This window comes from Geotrypetes seraphini, chromosome 14 (assembly GCF_902459505.1).
Source record: "Geotrypetes seraphini chromosome 14, aGeoSer1.1, whole genome shotgun sequence".
Classification (NCBI taxonomy): domain Eukaryota; kingdom Metazoa; phylum Chordata; class Amphibia; order Gymnophiona; family Dermophiidae; genus Geotrypetes; species Geotrypetes seraphini.
The window spans coordinates 2,459,569-2,476,994 of NC_047097.1; the positions used below are offsets into that span (position 1 = coordinate 2,459,569).

The following is a 17,426-nucleotide window of genomic DNA, read 5'->3' on the forward strand; positions in this document are numbered from 1 at the left end:
GGAGGGAGGGAGACAAAAAGGACAAAGCACAAATTTTTAACTTCCACCCAAAATTCATGGACATTTTCGGCTGAAACCAAAACCCGAGAGAAAACGGATTTTGGACCGATCTCGGCACCGTAACTGAAACTGAAATTCAGTTGGCATGCATATGCTGAGTTTTGTATTATGTGTCACTATTAATTTATTTTAGACTGTTAAAGGGATGCTGGAGAATCCCAACGAACCAGTCAGTGACCTTTCCTATTTTGACTGTATTGAGAGCGTCATGGAAAACTCCAAGGTAAGTCATCTTTAAAATTTAATGGACTATATAAACCCATGGAAATTTTGCAGGAGAACAGACAAATTCTTTGTCAAATGCTAATATTTCAACACTTCAATATAAAGTTACCCATAATATCTACTCATTGATTAGTGAATGCCAGAAATTGGACATGAGCTGTGTAAGATGGGGAGCCCAAAGAACCCTTCATAGGCAGTTTCCATTTTGTTCTTATAATTATTTATATGGACATTTTGGGTAGCAGGTGGCATTATGAAATTTTGGCATGTCTGTCACTCATTTTCCAGCAAAGTAACACTAGCCAGTACTAGTTAGTTAAGTAGGTGCTGTTAAATTAGGGGTACAATCAAGTGAGATTCTGGTTATGCGGGATGTGTTGAGTTTGCTGTACATAAACATGATTAACAGACTACAGATTTTGACAGGACTGTGGTCATGGGAGCTTTTCAAAAGTGACGTGTGTGACTGCTTGTTTTTAGAACAGGGTTGTATTAAGCTTCATACTTCCTTTGTAAATGGCCCCAAAGACTCATTGTACCACATAATTATGGAATATGGTTCTGCTTGTAAGTCTGCATACTGTGTGTCTAAACAAAGTACCTTAATTGTATTCTAATATAAGGGCTGTTGGGGCTTGGTTTGGGAGCAGTTGGGTTTTATTATACAGTGGCATGTCTTCTACTTTTTAAATAGATGTGTTTTACATGCAAGAGGCTTATTTTATCCTCATGAACGTTATTTAAGCATAATAGCTACACAGCCATCATTGCCACCAACATTAGTAATAGGTAGCAAAGAGCAGAAGGGGCCACTGAGTCCCTTGATCCAACCAACATTTTGTCCCACAGGACGTTGGCAGTCAAGAAGTTCAAGAGTGGGGTTAAGGGGTGGGACTAGTTCATTAACCCTGCCCCCAACCAAAAGGGCATCCTTCTGCCAAGAGAATGTTTCTTCTCAGAAGTATGCTGATATTGGTGAGTGAGTGTGTAACAGGATATATCCTGTTAGAGTTAGATGCACTAAACAGGATCCATAAGACTGTGTGGGTCTGCTCCGATCCGATTTTTGGCTGATTCTAAAAGAGCCATTGATGCACCAAAAATTTTGCATGTGAATGATTTGTGTGGAGGTTGGTCGTTATCCTTGTCTCTCCCAACCGATTGATCATTGTGAGAGCAACTCTCACATATGTACAGAGCCAGCAGGGGAAGCCCGAACAGCTGAGAGCAGGGGAAAACCCCAATGCAGCCTCCTGCCACTCAGCTGTTCGGAGCAGGAAACCTTTTTTTTTTCTTTTTAATAGACACAGATATTGTGCATGTGTTAGACACACACAATATTTGTATCAAAAAATACCCCCCCCTGCCTATGACGGCCCTCCCTGATAATCTACCCCGATGAACCGACAGTGGGGACTGAGCTCCCCTCCACACCAGTGAAAATCAGCAGGAGAGATGTCCGTTCCCTCCTGCCATACTGACTCCCTCCTCCCCAAAGAAAAAATTGGCAGGAGCCATTTCCACTTCCTCATGTCATGCTGACCCTCTTCCCATCCTTCCCATCCCTGAGAAAAAATTGTCAGGAGGGATGCCCACTGCCACCAGATGCTCTTCCAAACCTTCCCCCCCCCCCCCCCCCCAATATCTTATTCAGAAGTCAGGAACAGGAGAGAAACTTGGTCTCTCCTGTTCCAAGGCCCACCAATCCAAAATGCTTCTCTCCTGCTCTTCTGACTAAGGTACCGGGGGGGGAGAGGGCTAGCATCTGGTGGCAGGAGGAAGTGGGCATCACTCCTGCCAATATTTTCTCGCCGGGGGGATGGGTCAGCATGGCAGGAGGGAGTGGGCATCCCTGCTGCTGATTTTCACAGGGAGGGGGTCGGTCATTGTTGCTGTTCGTCAAGGAAGGTTGTCTTTGGGGGGGAGGGGGACTTTTTTCTTGGCAAGAGGTGTTTTGAAATCTGCTCGATTCCAGTGGCTTTTATGCTGTGAAACTTGAAGATGAACAATACATTAGAGAATTAAATCTCTATATGATGGAACATTATATCCCATGAACCAGACCTCGAATGGATTTTTGCAGCTTAAGGGAAAAGGCTTAGGGCCAAATGTTTGTTACAGGGATCAGCAGCATAGGTATCAGCTAACATTGAGCAAGCCCCATTAATATGAGGGAACATTCATTTGTGTTTCATATAGCACCCCAGTCATTTTGAAAAGTTTGTCTTCTATAGTCAGTAGTTTTGCATAACCAACACCTACATGCGAAATTCTGTATTGAATGGTGTGCCGTTAGCTGTCTTCACAGTGTTTGCTGTCTTTTAGGTTCTGGGAGAGTCAATGGCAGGAATTTCTCATAACTGCAAGACTGGCGATCTTCCAGTCTTTGGTGAATGTGTTGGTGTTGCATCCAAAGCTCTCTGTGGTTTAACGGAGGCTGCAGCCCAGGTAAAAACTGCTTAAATAAAAATAAACCCTTTTTTTGTACAGTCTGAGCAAATATTTTGAAGGCTTATTCCATTATTATTCAATTGTACAGTATAATTGATGCTTATGAGGGCAAACACTGCCAATACAAGAACAGGAAATGCAGAATGAAAAATATAAGCTTGTGAGAAGTACTGCAGAAATATTACAAGGTTTTTTTATGTATAGTCTTTTCATTTATTATTGGCTTGTTTTGCTGTTAATTTTGGGGTCCTTTTACAAAGCCGCAGCAAAAAGTAACCTTAGAACACGCTTGGGTGAGTTGTTCTCATACACTAAGGCCATTTTTTACTGGAGCCCAATGGTGTACCTGGCCGGTCAGGATCCCAGAGCGGAGGACCCTCTTGCGTTCAGCCCTCTGCTGTGCCGGTCCCCCGCTCTATTTTATAAAGTGACAGAAGCATCTACATGTCTTTATAAAATACCAGCCCAAGTCCTGCAGAAAGCAAGTCTAAAATGAAGCTACGTATTTACATCTGCTTGGAAGCATAAATTGTGGATCTGCGTTCCATCCAAGCTCTACCCCAGAACATGTTCATACTAAAGTCATATGTACATAACCTAGGTTCTTAATATTACGTGTACTAGTATCTGCAGGATGATTTTAAAGGATATTTTAAGTATATTTATGGGCATATCTATGCAAAAACAATTTTATAAAATTAACTTCTGTGTGTTGAAATGCTTGATTGTGATTGCTGTTTTCTGAATGTTTATAGTCCAAGCAGATTCATAAGTGTTTAGGATTCTTTGGTTTTATTTATTCATTTCAGAAGGCACATGTGAAATATTATGCTTTAATGTCTGAAATATGACTTGGATATGAGTGGTTTAATTATATTTTTGTGTGCTTTTATTTACTGGTGTCATCTAAACATATCAAAATTTTAAAAAACAAAGTTCTTTAAACAAGGTTTTTGTATGACATATCATACTATTATTTTTTTCCCTTGTTTTTTAGGCTGCGTATCTAGTTGGCATCTCAGATCCTAACAGCCAGGCTGGTCACCAGGGACTGGTAGACCCTATCCAGTTTGCCAGAGCCAATCAATCTATCCAAATGGCTTGTCAGAATCTGATTGATCCAGCAAGCAGCCCCTCCCAGGTACTGTCTATTAATTCAAAAGCACTGTGAGAAATATGGCCTTGGCTCTCTTCGAATGATTCAGAATGATAGTTTAATGTAATCAATAATTGTCTGTCTTTGTAGTGCACAGCAAATTAGAAACAAATATTTTTTTTATTTATAATCAAATTATTTTCAGTTTTCAAAAGATTTATAACATAGCTGGCCAACAGAGTTGAAAAGATGTCCTATACCCTGAAAAAGCAAGATCTTGAACATTAATTAGAAGTGATATATTTCAGCTGCAGCAGAAATAACAGCCCCAGCGTTCAGAGGCATTTATTCAGATAAGGGCTCCTCACTGAGTCCAGATGTTTAGTGGCATTATCCGGATGATGTTGTTGAAATTTTGTACCGACTTCCCTGGCTTTTTTATAAAGGCAGAGCCAGCACAAAGCCGGAGGTTATCCAGGTACCACCAGTAATTGGCACCAATACCTATATAGACTTCCTGGGTAAACTAGGGTGGTAAAATAGTTGCTACTGAGCATCAGTGGTACACAGATAACATCCAGAAGTCACGGGCCAGTGCTGAATATCTAGGTTGTAACTTCAAATGCTGTGGCCAACGCTTTGAAGCAACTACGAATGCAAAGTTAAAATATTGGGGGAAATGTTTTTACGCATATAGTACCATGCATTCTTTCAGTAATTTGTGTATTTTTACTGCCATCAAAGCTAAGTTCATTTGCTTGGAACTTAGAAGGCTTCTATCCTGTTTTCCACAGAAAAGTGGCAGAAGAATAGTTTTTCTCCTGCTCTACTGAAAGTACGCAAGAACTTAATTATGTGTATACTGTAGATTGCAACCCCACCCAAACAGCTTCCCCGGGAATGCCTACACAAAGACGATATGAAAGCAGACTCACTGGCGTGATTAGAATGTTTGAACAGGTTATAATGGAGCTGAAAGCTATTAGAGAGTTGCTTCAGGTTAATACTACTGAACTAAAGACATTAAAAGAAGTAGTTCACAATCTCTCTCAACAGTTAAAGAGCTGTGATGATAAGACTGTGCAGTTGGAACACCGTGTTCCTGTGATGGAAGGCAATTTGAATAAATTTAAAACTGACCATAAAGCAGTGGCTTGCCTGACTAAAAAATTGGAGGATGCAAACAACAGAAGGAGGGAATAACAGAGTACTAGGGCTCCCAGAGGGAGTAGAGGGCTCAGATGCTGTAGCTTTTCTCGAATATTTATTTTCTAAGCTGCTCTCCCTTAATCTGAAGTATCCACTGGAAATAGAAAGAGCACATCGAATTCCATCAAGGGCTTCTAACAGTCAAACCAGTCCCAGGCCCTTGATATTCAGGGTCCTGCATTTTCAACAAGCTATGGACATTTTAACTACCACATAGCAAATGAAGTCACTGAAATGGCAGGAAACGAAAATACATCTTCTGCCAGATTTCGCTAAAGTTACTGCTGGCTTGAAAAAGCAGCTCCTGCTTCTCCGACCTCAGCTGAGACAGTTAAGAGCAAAATATGGGCTGCTGTATTCCGCTGTAATAAAAATAACATTCAACAATAATAGCAGTCACTATGAGGATCTGATTAAGCTACAGGAATTCATTAATCAGCACTTAGACCCAATGACATAGGAGAGAGAGAAGGAAGGATTGGATTCTACTATAAAACTTTATTTTTAACTTGGGTTTTTTTTCCTACAAGTTTCGGATAAGAAGGGGTTCTTTATTATTATTTAGACTTAAATCCTGTTTTCCTTTTTGTTTTTTGACACTGGATTAGTGCAGTACCCCTTTTCAACCGGTGGAGAATTTGATAATGAGCTCTCTTAAAGCAGCGGCTTCTGTGAGTGTGCAGGGTCCAGTGAAGGCTCCTGTGGGCTCTGTCTTGGCCCCATGGCCTTCTCCTGGCTCTAGTCATTAACCATATATGCAAATCCAGCCTGTTCCTCCTTCACAGCCTATACCCCTGTTAGTTTCTAATAGTGGCCAGAGTGAGAGGTTTTGAATCCTTCAGCGACACTTTTTACCCTCTTCAGGAACCTGCACCAAAAGTGGGAGTGTGGCTGAGAATTATAATAGTCTCATCTGTCCTGCATTGGTGGGAAACGGTGCTCCAGATATTGAAGTAGAAGATGTCATTATCCCAGTTGAACAGTACTTTCTCGCTGTCATTAAAAGAACTGCATTGACCTCCTCTGTTCTCATGTTGTGTGTTACTGAAGTTTAGAAGGAACTTGATATATGTGTCCTGGGCTTGGTGGTTGAAACCTTTTCAGTGGTTTATCCTGCTGCCATGTTTGCTCCTTAGGTAGCTATTAGAGTGCTAATGGAAGAATTTAACATGGAGACTATCCCTGCAACACCAGCTTCAGTTTTAACTGCCAGGGCCCTGTGGCACAACTTTATCTCCAAAACTTGTCTGACACAAAGGGGAAATAATTTCTTGGAACTCAATGATTTTGTTATTATTTTATTGATTTTTATTATTAATACTATTATCATATGATTAATATGGTTAGGATTGAGAGCTCTTTTTATTGGTATTGATTTTTAAAGTTTTTATATGGTTATATAATTAATTAATTGATGCTGATAGTAAGTTGCTTATAGATTTTAAAATTGTCTTGTTATTCAATTGAAGGAATATTGTTCTCTATGAATTTGGTTATATTCCTGGTCACATTAATAGACAGTTGTGCAGGGAGGTTTGGGTTTTACTTTATTAAAAGAACTAAATGTCTTAATTTTAACTCTAGATTTTCTTTTGTTTTTATTTTCTATTGATTTTGTATTCTTCTTTTATTAAATTTTCTAAGGGCCTGTTTTACAAAGCCGCGCTAACAGCTGCTGCGCGGAAACTTTCTTGAGGAAATCCAAATAAAAATGGACAAATATTTTCAATTCAGTACCTTGGAGGAAATCTCTTTGGAAACTCTATGGGATGCCTTTAAGGCAACTATAAGAGGGTAGATCATTTCATATTCAGCGCATGCTTGGAAATAACTTAGATTAGAGTTTTCCAATCTAGAACAAATTATTACTGCTATAGAATCACAATTGGCTTTAAAATGGGAAAAAGATACTTTGAATGCCTTGTTGAAGGCTAAATATAAATATAATGAGATTTGCTCACAATTGGCTAGAAAAGATTTGTTTTGTCAGCAAGCAGTATATTATGGAAACTCAAATAAAGCGGGAAGAGTATTGGTTATCTTAAAGCTAAAAGGAGAAGAGAAAAGATTCCGGCCATTAAGGATGATAAGGGTAAGATTTATGCCCACATAACATGTTTTAAATCAATTTCTGGAATATTATAAAGCTTCTAAGCTATATTCATGTAAAGAAAATGAAGGAAGGAAGTTTTTGAATTCAATTAATGGGTCAAAAATTCCAGAGCATATTAAAAAAAAAAAAAAGCTTGAGGTACCTATATCGTTTACAGAGCTCCAGTCAGCATTGAAGTCTCTCAGAGCTGGGTCCGCTGCAGGTAATGATGGATTTACAGTGGAGTTTTTCAAATCTTTTCAAACTATACTGTTACCTCATCTTTTTAAATTATATCAATCACAACTGACGAAGGGTCAGATATCAGGTACTATAGCAGAAGCGCTTACTATTGTTTTGCCAAAGCCAAACAGAGATCCCATGTTGGTTTCAAACTACAGGCCTGTTTCCTTAATTAATGTGGATGGTAAAATTCTGGCTAAACTATTGGCTTTGATATTAGCTAAAGCTCTCCCTTTTATGATTGGAATGCACCAAATGGGGTTTGTTGCTCAAAGACACTCAGCAAATAACACCAGATTGGCACTTCATATGCTAAATTTAGCAAAAACAATTGATGATCCAGCCATCTCTGTTTCTTTGATCGAGTAGAATGGACTTTTATGTACCAGGCAATGGATTGGTTTGGAATAGGATCCGGATTTATTCAAATGATTCAAACCTTGTATAGTTCCCCTTCATCCAGATTATATATTAATACATTCTCGGAGCGTTTTTGTCTGAAGAGGGGAGTTAGACAAGGATGTCCCATATCTCCTTTGCTTTTTGATATTGTTTTGGAACCCTTGTTGTTGGCCATTCAGCAGGCAAAGGAGATACGGGGAATTCCATATGCAGGTCAAGATTATAAAGTTTCGGCTTATGCAGATGATATTTTGCTTCATTTACTAGAATTGATTGATCGCTTTGGTAAATTTTCTGGTTATAAGATAAATTGGAGTAAATCAGAGGTTCTTCCATTGAATGTACATAGTGTAAAAGGTTTATTTGATCCATTCCCATTCCTTTGGAAGGAAGAGGGAATAAAATATTTGGGAATAATGATTCAAAAAACATTGGAAGATACAATGACAGTAAATGAAAAATCTTTATTGTTGAAAGTCAAAGAAATGTGTGAGCATTACATCTTTCTTGGTGGGGGAGAGTCCAGACCATCAAAATGATGATTTCTCCTGTAGTTTGTTACCAAATGAGTATGTTACCAGTTTATTTTCAGAGTTCTTTTTATAAAAAACTAAATGGGATTCTTACAAAATTCCTTTGGCTGGGTAAAACTTCTAGAATAGCCTTCATATCTTTGCAAAAATCTCAATCGGTAGGAGGAATAAATTTTCCAAATTTTTACAGATATCATCAAGTGTTTATCTTGCTTCAGGGTATGTATTTGATCCTTCCTGAACTCATGGAGAATCTCCCGGATTGGCTGATACTGGAAAGTCATCTTATGGCCCCATTACATCTTAACCATATTTTGAGTATCAAGCTTCCTAGAATATACAAGGACAATACTATTTTTCTTTCAACTAGGAATACATTAAAGTTTATAGATGCCTTAACTCCTGTTCTAATACAACAATCTATGTGTCAATCCCTATGGTTAAACTTCAAGATACAAATTGGCGAGTCTAAAATCCTCTGGAAACATTGGTTGCAGGTAGGCATACGTACTCTAAATGATGTAATTCTGAATGGGAAAATGGTAAATTTATTACAGTTACAACAAGCATTTGGCATATCAAAGTCTCAAGGTTATAAATGTTTGCAGTTGAAGCAGGCCATTCAGAAGGGGTTCCCTGACTGGCATAACTTTAAAAAAATCAGTACAGTTTGCTGGGTCTATGTTTCCAGACAGATCTTCAAGGGCATCAGGCTGCCAAGTGGTATAAATAATATCTGAATATTTGTTGAAAAAAACCTAAAACAAGTTTAAGAGACATTTGGAGTATAGAAACAAAGCAGCATATTTCTGCTATGCAATGGCCACGTATTTGGAGTTACATAGAAACATAGAATATGACGGCAGAAAAGGGCCATCGGCCCAACAAGTCTGCCCACTCAAGAACCCTCCCCCTTAAGCACTTCCTCGAAGTGAACCCACATGTTTATCCCATCTTTTCTTAAAATCGAGCATGGGAATGAGATGTACAGTGTCAGCATCTATGAAACAAACTTGGTTTTTTCTGTTATATCTGAATATGTATTTGTGTGCACTTTGTATAAGTTTTGAAAATTAATAAAGATTCACAAAAAAGAAAAATGGTGCACAGAATTATGAGTTAGTAGTTGTGACCTGATGGCTCTCTGGCAGCGCTAACTGTAATGAGTTATTTGGAAAAGAAGTGCACTATGGCAGAGGCCTCCACAAGGCAAAGGCAACAAGAAGCAACTAAATTATTTACATTGTCTCTGGTGCTTTGTACTGAACTCCAGATTTCAGAGAAAGCCCAACCCCTTATTTCCTTAAACTTACTGCTAGGAATAGCAGAGGGTCAGTACAGTACAGTTCGGTTTACCAATGTGGTGAGACGTAGGGACTCAGATGATGTTTTTTTATATCTGGATCAGCTAAGAATGACACAGGGATGGGGATGGAGCCTGCGGGGACGGGGATAGAACCCATGAGGATGGGGCAGGGACATGGTCAAACTTTGTCCCTGTGGCATTCTCTAAAAGCTTGAGACTAATAACAATATATAAAAACTTAACACATCTTAGACATTTGGCAACTGAATTCAATGATTTAAAAAAAACAACAAAAAAACCCAACTGCAGAAGCTGCTTTTGGATTTAAAAGAACTACTGTTAGCGAAGGACTGGGTCAAGAACTGTTTGAGTGGAAGGCGACAGAGGGTAGGGGTCATTGAAGATCATGCTGAGGAAAGGGATGTTGCTAGTGGTGTGCCTCAAGGTTCAGCTCTTGGGCATGTTCTTTTTAACATTTTTGAGAACAATATTGCTGAAAGGCTGTCTGGTAAGATTTGTCCTTCTGCGGATGGTACCAAAATCTGCAATAGAGTAGACACCCCTGATAGTGTGAATAACATGAGGAAGGATCTAGTGAAGCTTGAGGAATGGTCTGAAGTAAGGTCATGCACTTGAGCTGCAAAAGCCCAAGAGAACAGTACAGTTTAGGGGATGAAGTACTTTTGTGCACGAAAGAGAAGTGGGACTTGGGTGCAATAGTATGTGATGATCAAACATGTTGAAAAGGTGATAGCAAAAGCTAGAAGGATGCTTGGGTGCATATGGAAAGGAATGACTAGTAGAAAAAGGAGGTATTGATGCCCCTGAACAAGACTGATGAGACCTCATTTAGAATATTGTGTATAATTCTGGAACCCACACCTTCAAAAAGATATAAACAGGATGAAGTCAGTCCAGAGGAAACCTACTAAAATAATCGATGTTCTACATCATAAGGCATACGTGGACAGATTCAAAGATCTCAATCTGTATACATTACATTACATTACATTAGGGATTTCTATTCCGCCTGTGCCTTGCGGTTCTAGGCGGATTACAATAAAGATGAATCTGGACATTTCCAGTAGAATTACATTACAGGAGAAGAGTAGATTACAAGTAACTGTGAAGAGTTATAATACATTCAACATCGCAGCAGATATAACATAGCCTCGGATTACAATAAGGAAGATATCTGGGCATTTCCAGTAGAATTACATTACAGGAGAAGTGTTAATTACAGGTAATAGTGAAGAATTACAGTACATTCATTATCACAGGAGATGTTACATAGCAACTGAGTCAATTTACAACTGGTGGAGAATAAGAATTACAATATATTCTAGATTACAAAAGATGTTACATGAGATGAGTCAAGTTTCTTCGGATGGAGAGTAGCATCATATGCCTATAAGTGGAAGTGTATTTGTTGTTTTGATGATTGCATGATGTTGGTTAATTAATGTTGATGATATGGACAGTGGGGGTATTTAGTTTGGGTTGGATAAAGAGATTCAATTCCCAAGGAATTGGTTGGGAACTCATTAGATGGCGGTTTATATTGATGGGAGATATTTTTTGAACAGTAGTGTTTTTATTTCTTTTCGGAACTCTTTTATGTCTGTAATTTCGATCAGTAATTTTGAGATATCGGAGTCAATATTAGCTGCCTGTGTCCCTAGTAGGTTGTCATATAGTGGCGGGAGAGAGGTATATGATAGAGCTATTTAAATTCCTATGTGGCATAAATATGCATGAGGCCAATCTCTTTCAACCAAAAGGAAACTCTAGAGTGAGATGGCATGGGATGAAGTTAAGAGGTGATAGGCTCAGGAGTAATTTTAAAAAATACCTTTGTACAGAAAGTGGAAGATACGTGGAATAGTCTCCTGGTAGAGGTGGTGGAGATAGAGGGGAATTTTCAATAAGATGTCAAGTCCAACTTTGGATGTTACACAGATGACGTCCAAAATCAGAAGAGGAGAAATAGCCATTTTTGAAACCAGCAGAACTGCTAGACGGCCAATATTTTTTGGGGGAAAATCACCTACATAGGTGCCTTGACTGCCAGGACGTTCAACCTTAGGGTGTCCAACTTTGTTCGCCATTTTCAACCACAAAAACATCCAAATTCAAAGCATCCAACCCCAGATCATTTGGAAGTGGGAGGGGCCAGCCTTGTAATGGACTGGCCACACAGACATAACAACAGAGCAGTGGGACACCTTGGAGGGCACTGCTGTGAACTTCATATGCAAGGTGTACATCTCACTATTATATCCCTTATAATTTGTGCTGAGCCCTCTAAAACTTCCCCCCAAATCTACTATACCCACCTGTCTACCACCGCAGTAGCCCTTAGGGCCGCAGGTGGTACCTATATAGCAGTATAGTAGGATTTTGGTGGCCTCACATTTTCCACCATAAATGTAGTAGTTAGAATGGTTTATGGGCCTGGGTCTTCCTCTCTATGGTTCACTAGCCCACCCACCAGGCTACTTAAGATACCTGTGTGCAGCTCTACTAGGTTTTCCCATACCAGATACTACTGTTCTAGAGACAGGTTTATACTGTTTCATTCAGATCTTTGTGGGGTGGGAAGGGTTTAGTGGCCCAATGGGAGGAGTGTGGGGGAGATCATAACTTAATCCCTCCAATGGTCATCTGGTCAATTTGGATACCTTTATAGCACTTAGGTACTGCTAACTCAGAGCATCTAAGTTCCATCCAGGACATCTTGGGAAAGGTACAATTATTACCAAAAAAATATCCAAGTCTAAGCACACCTAAAGCCTGCCAAGAACTTGCCTCCAATATGCTCCCCTTTAGTTTTTGATTCATAGAGACTAGGACGCCTTGCAAGATGTCCAGAAAGACAGTTTTGAAAATCGGAACTTGGATGTCCTGGTAATTAGGACGTCCAAGAGCCATTTTATGAACATCTTATTGTTTTGAAAATGCCACTAAAAGACTGTGTCTGTATTTAAGAAAGTGTGGGACAGTCGTGAGATTTCTTAGGGAGAGGAGGAGATAGTGGATGCTGCAAATGGGTAGACTAGATGCCATTTGGCTTTTATCTGCCATAATATTTCTATGTAGATAACATCATTTGTCTCTTGTCTGCCTTTGATGTAGCAACAAGGGTCTTGTCTGCTGATCAGACTCCTACCATCTGCAGTGTCCTTCCATCATGTGTCCACCTGCTCAAGCATCTTACTGTTACTGTACCAGATTCATCCATCATTGCTGTTATCAAGAAGCATTTCCAACATTTAATAGACACTTATTTTCCTGTTAATCCACTACACATTGTAGGTTCTCTTCTACACCTATGTCTGAAAGACAATCCAATTATCTTCCTAGATGATGTAGAAACAAGGGCAACTGAATCTTTGGGAAGGTTGTACCAAAGCCAGATCAAAATGGAAGGCTATATTTGTGATTTATAAACAATTGTACAGAATATTATCCCGTTTTATAATTTATTAAAAAGATGTAACTATAAAACCATGTGTTGAGGCTTGTGCAAATGAGGACAGGTATAGGAACAGAATCCATGGAATGGGGCGGGGATGGGGACAGAGCCTTTGGGGATGGTGCAGGGACAGGAGCAAACTTCGTCCCCATGTCATTCTCTACTAAAGTGTACTTGGATCTTCAGAAACTCTGTACTTTATGGATGATTCCTTTAGCCCAGTCAATGTTCCAGGCCATCAATAGATGGGAAAACGTCCAGGTCACCCTACTAGAAGTTACTCATATTACTCAGTTTTTCTTGTCTCCTTAGCTCCTGAGAAGGGATATATAAGGTTCTCTTTTCCTCAGGAACCCAACAGGACAGAGGCTTAAGCATCAGCTGCCTCCTGTATAATCCTGAATTGCTCCTTATTCCAGCTGGGGGCAGGGGTGGGCAACCTTTATATACAGGCAGCTGTATGAATGGCAGTACTATCCCTGGCAGGTTGTAACATTAAATAATGTCAGAACTGGAAATGAACAGAGCTCTATAGACCACCTGTGATAGATAGATAAATAAGTAAAAATATAACTAAAAACAATGGAAACAAACATGCCAGAGTGGCTCTTCTGAAAACATTTGTGAACTACAGTATTTAAAATCACCAAATCTCTGGTTAATGACACTTTCTATGTATACTTCCCATGGTTTCACAGACAGCATAAATTTCATGGCAGGCTGCTGGTTGCCCACCCCTGGGTGAGGACAACATGATATAAAAGTATTTAGGCTTGAAGGGGTTCTCCCCTAATGGTTATAGTGAAAGACCGAGGAGGCAAAAGAGCCAAAGACAGTTGTACAAATGTGAATTAGGATTTTATACTCAAGAGGAGTTTCCGTCTTTAACTGTTCTCTTCCTCTGCTTATAATATTCCCTCCTTCTAGAAAAAGCTGGAAATTCTAAGTACTGAGCAATGCTCTGCTCAGCAGCTATCAGTGTCAACATAAGTAACTAGAGTAGGAAAGAGGGAGAACAAGAGAGAGGCAGAAGAACCTTATAGCAGGGATGCTTCAAGTATTGCAAACTTCTGAAGGTGATGCATGTGAGAAATTTGCATACAATAGAGATAGTATCTATGTATTAGACAGATCCCCAAAACTGGCCTGTTTCTGGCACTCGAGGCCTGAACATCTGTATCCCTGCCTTACAGTTTCCAATAGTGCACATAAGATCGTAGAGTTTTTTTGAAAAGTCACTATAAGGAATTTTGCAGTACTCAGATGGTCTGAAATGGGTTCAATTACCTGATTGATTAATCCCGTTCCCTGGGATAAAATGCAATTTAAAACTTACGGAAGCAAAGCATAGCCACATATAAAAATCTGCATTACTTGTGTTTGTGTTCCAGGTTTTGTCAGCTGCCACAATAGTTGCCAAACACACTTCAGCTTTGTGTAACGCGTGTCGTATTGCTTCTTCAAAGACTTCCAATCCTGTTGCCAAAAGGCATTTTGTTCAGTCTGCCAAGGAAGTAGCCAACAGCACTGCCAACCTGGTTAAAACTATCAAGGTATTTATTGTTGAGAAATTACTCTTTCAGTAATCAAAACCGTTATTTTTTAAATTTGATATGTCTCCTTATTCAGAATTATATACAGTATTCACAATGTGCGAGTCAACTGTACATTTCGATTGAAATGTCGTGCGTGTGAGCTACTCTGTTGAAATCTTCTTACCTGGCATCTGGTTGAAAAATGGAATCATTATGATGGCTTTGATAACTTGAAACTAATGATGATGTCAAAAGGAAACTGGGAGTTTGGGGGTCAGGCATGCAAGGCAAAGCATGCAGTGATCAGCATTCTGTTCTTGAAATTATCCATTCCTAAACCTGCCTTAGGAGATCTCCAGCCAGTCAGGATATCAACGATGAATGTTCATGATAGCAATTTGCATTCACTGTCTCTTTGCTTGCAGTTTTTCTCACATGTATATTCATTGTGGATATCCTGAAAATCTAATTAGCTCTTGATCCTTTAAGACGGTTTTGGGAACTAGTGCTCTACATATTACATGTAGTCTGAGGCATAGCCTGACTAGCCATTTTGGATAGGCCTTGTGTTCACTTGAGTGCCCTCCTTTGTTCTGTGTGTGTGTATCTCTCTCCCTCCCTCTCCTCCACCCACAGTTCCAGCATCTATCCCTCCCCCACCCATGACCTGGCACCTTCTCCACTCTACTTATGAACCATCCCTGGCAGCAGCAACAACAATTCATTCTGCTGTTTCCCTCTGTCACAGAAAAAACGGGGCGTGTCATCAATTAAGGGCAGGACGTTGGAGAGGTAGAGCAGGGAATAGGTTAGGATCAGAGAGAGGGGAAATTTCCAGGCCACAGGCAGAGGAGAGGGAGATAGAGGAATGAGATTGCGGCTGCTGATGTATTAGGTGGGCCTGTTCCTATCCCGGCCCACCTGTAGCGTCTTCATTCTTACCAAAAACTATTTCTATTTCCGGCAGCTTTCAGCCTCAATGCTGGGCTCTCTACATTAGGCTATTGTGCTATCTGTTTTATTAACCCTTAATATTTCTCAGCTAATATTTCAAACTAACCAGTAACAACAAGAAGCAGTTGCTTAAAAAACAAACGTTACAATTGTGTCATGAGCTCTGGTACAACACAGTTTTTCTTTCTGTCATGGAAAAATAAGATTGTGAAGTTACAGGGAAATACTTTTAAAAACAATAGGAGAAAATATTTTTTCACTCAGAGAATAGTTAATCTCTGGAACGCAGTACCAGAGGATGTGGTAGGAGCAGTTAACATAGCTGGTTAAAAAAAAAAAAAAAAATGGGTGGGCAAGTTCCTGGAAGAAAATTCCATAGTCTGCTTTTCCTGGATTGGTAGCATGGAATGTTGCTGCTATTTGGGTTTGTGGCCGGGTACTTGTGACCTGGATTGGCCACTGTGAAGACAGGATACTGGGCTAGATGGACCATCAGTCTGACCCAGTAAGGCTATTAAACAAAACTAAACTAAATCTTAGATTTGTATACCGCACCATCTCCACAATCGTGGAGCTCGGCACTGTTTACAGGAATTGGGATGAGAAAGAAACTCCAAGGAAAGGATGAAGATCGGAGGAAAGAAGAATGTTTAGAGGACTAGGATATCAAAGGAGGAGGGAGTGTTACATTTTTGAGAAAAGCCAAGGTTTTCAGATGTTTACGGAAAAGTTGGAGAGAACTCAGGTTCCGAAGAGGGGAGGTAAGGTTGTTCCAGAGCTCGGTGAATCTGAAGGGGAGCCCTTTCCTTTACTGTATTGTAAATGGAAGGAAAGAGTTTGCCAACTTGCTATTCAGAATTGTTGACAAGCAGCAATCCTCCATGGACTGGAAGATGTGATGTTCTACGGAAACTGCTTTTATGTTGAGAGAGGTTTTTTTGCGGGGACAGAAGAGGAGATGAAGGCTCATTACTCTTCCTTACTGTTGTAATTTCCACTCAAGTGTCTGTCTTTAGCCTGTATAAACAGTTCAAAAACACCCACATATATTATTTTAACAAAATTTTGCCCCAGAAACCACGGGCTCGCAGGGCTAAAAACTAACAAAAAAAGTTTTCAAGTTAAAAAAAAAAAGAGGTCGCGTCTAGACAGGCATGCGCAGATGAGGGCGTTCCTCCAATCGCCCCATCTGCATATTTTTTGTTCCTGAATTCATTGGACCTGCCCGGATCGGGCCCAATCAGGCAGGTTAGTGAATCCCAGCCTTAGTTCTGCAGCTTGTAAATTGAGTTTCTGTTCAACTGAGTTTCTGTTCAACTCAACTGAGTTTCTGTTCAATCTGTTCCACAGACCCTGGATGGAGATTTCTCAGAGGGCACACGTGATAAGTGTCGAATTGCAACAGCCCCTTTGATTGATGCAGTGGAGAATCTGGCAACATTTGCTTCCAACCCTGAGTTTGCAAGCATTCCTGCTCAGATCAGCAGTGAGGTAAGGAATGTGATGATGTCTTTAGCTGGATAGCTCAAAGCCTGAAGCCAAATTCTAATTGGAAGTAGAATGACTAGGAGACATTGGGATGATATTTGAGTCTGTAAGTGAGGCTCTAAAAGCAAGAGTTAGAAGTTTGATCTTAAATACTATATGAAATGGGAAGCCCAGTGCCATTCTAGCAGGAGAGGTAATGTTTTATTTCTTTGCTTCAAGGATGATTTTAGATGCACAGTTTTACATGAGATGAAGACACCTCATATTCATGATACAAAAGATCAGATAACAAGGCATTGCAATAGTGCTGACCGGTTTGCCAATTGACCAACCTCTTCCCCCCTCCCCCCCAGTGAA

At 39.9% G+C, this 17,426-nt stretch overlaps 1 protein-coding gene across 2 annotated transcripts in view; it reads left to right on the forward strand.

The window, feature by feature from the left end:
- The window catches only part of TLN2 (talin 2), a 572,423-nt gene that overhangs the window by 371,348 nt on the left and 183,649 nt on the right, over positions 1-17,426 (forward strand). For both annotated transcript variants that reach the window (XM_033920311.1, XM_033920312.1), the window contains 5 exons: positions 194-283; positions 2,611-2,733; positions 3,734-3,877; positions 14,484-14,645; positions 16,932-17,072. In XM_033920311.1, the coding sequence (XP_033776202.1) occupies positions 194-283; positions 2,611-2,733; positions 3,734-3,877; positions 14,484-14,645; positions 16,932-17,072 (660 nt within the window). The remainder of the gene's footprint in view (positions 1-193; positions 284-2,610; positions 2,734-3,733; positions 3,878-14,483; positions 14,646-16,931; positions 17,073-17,426) is intronic.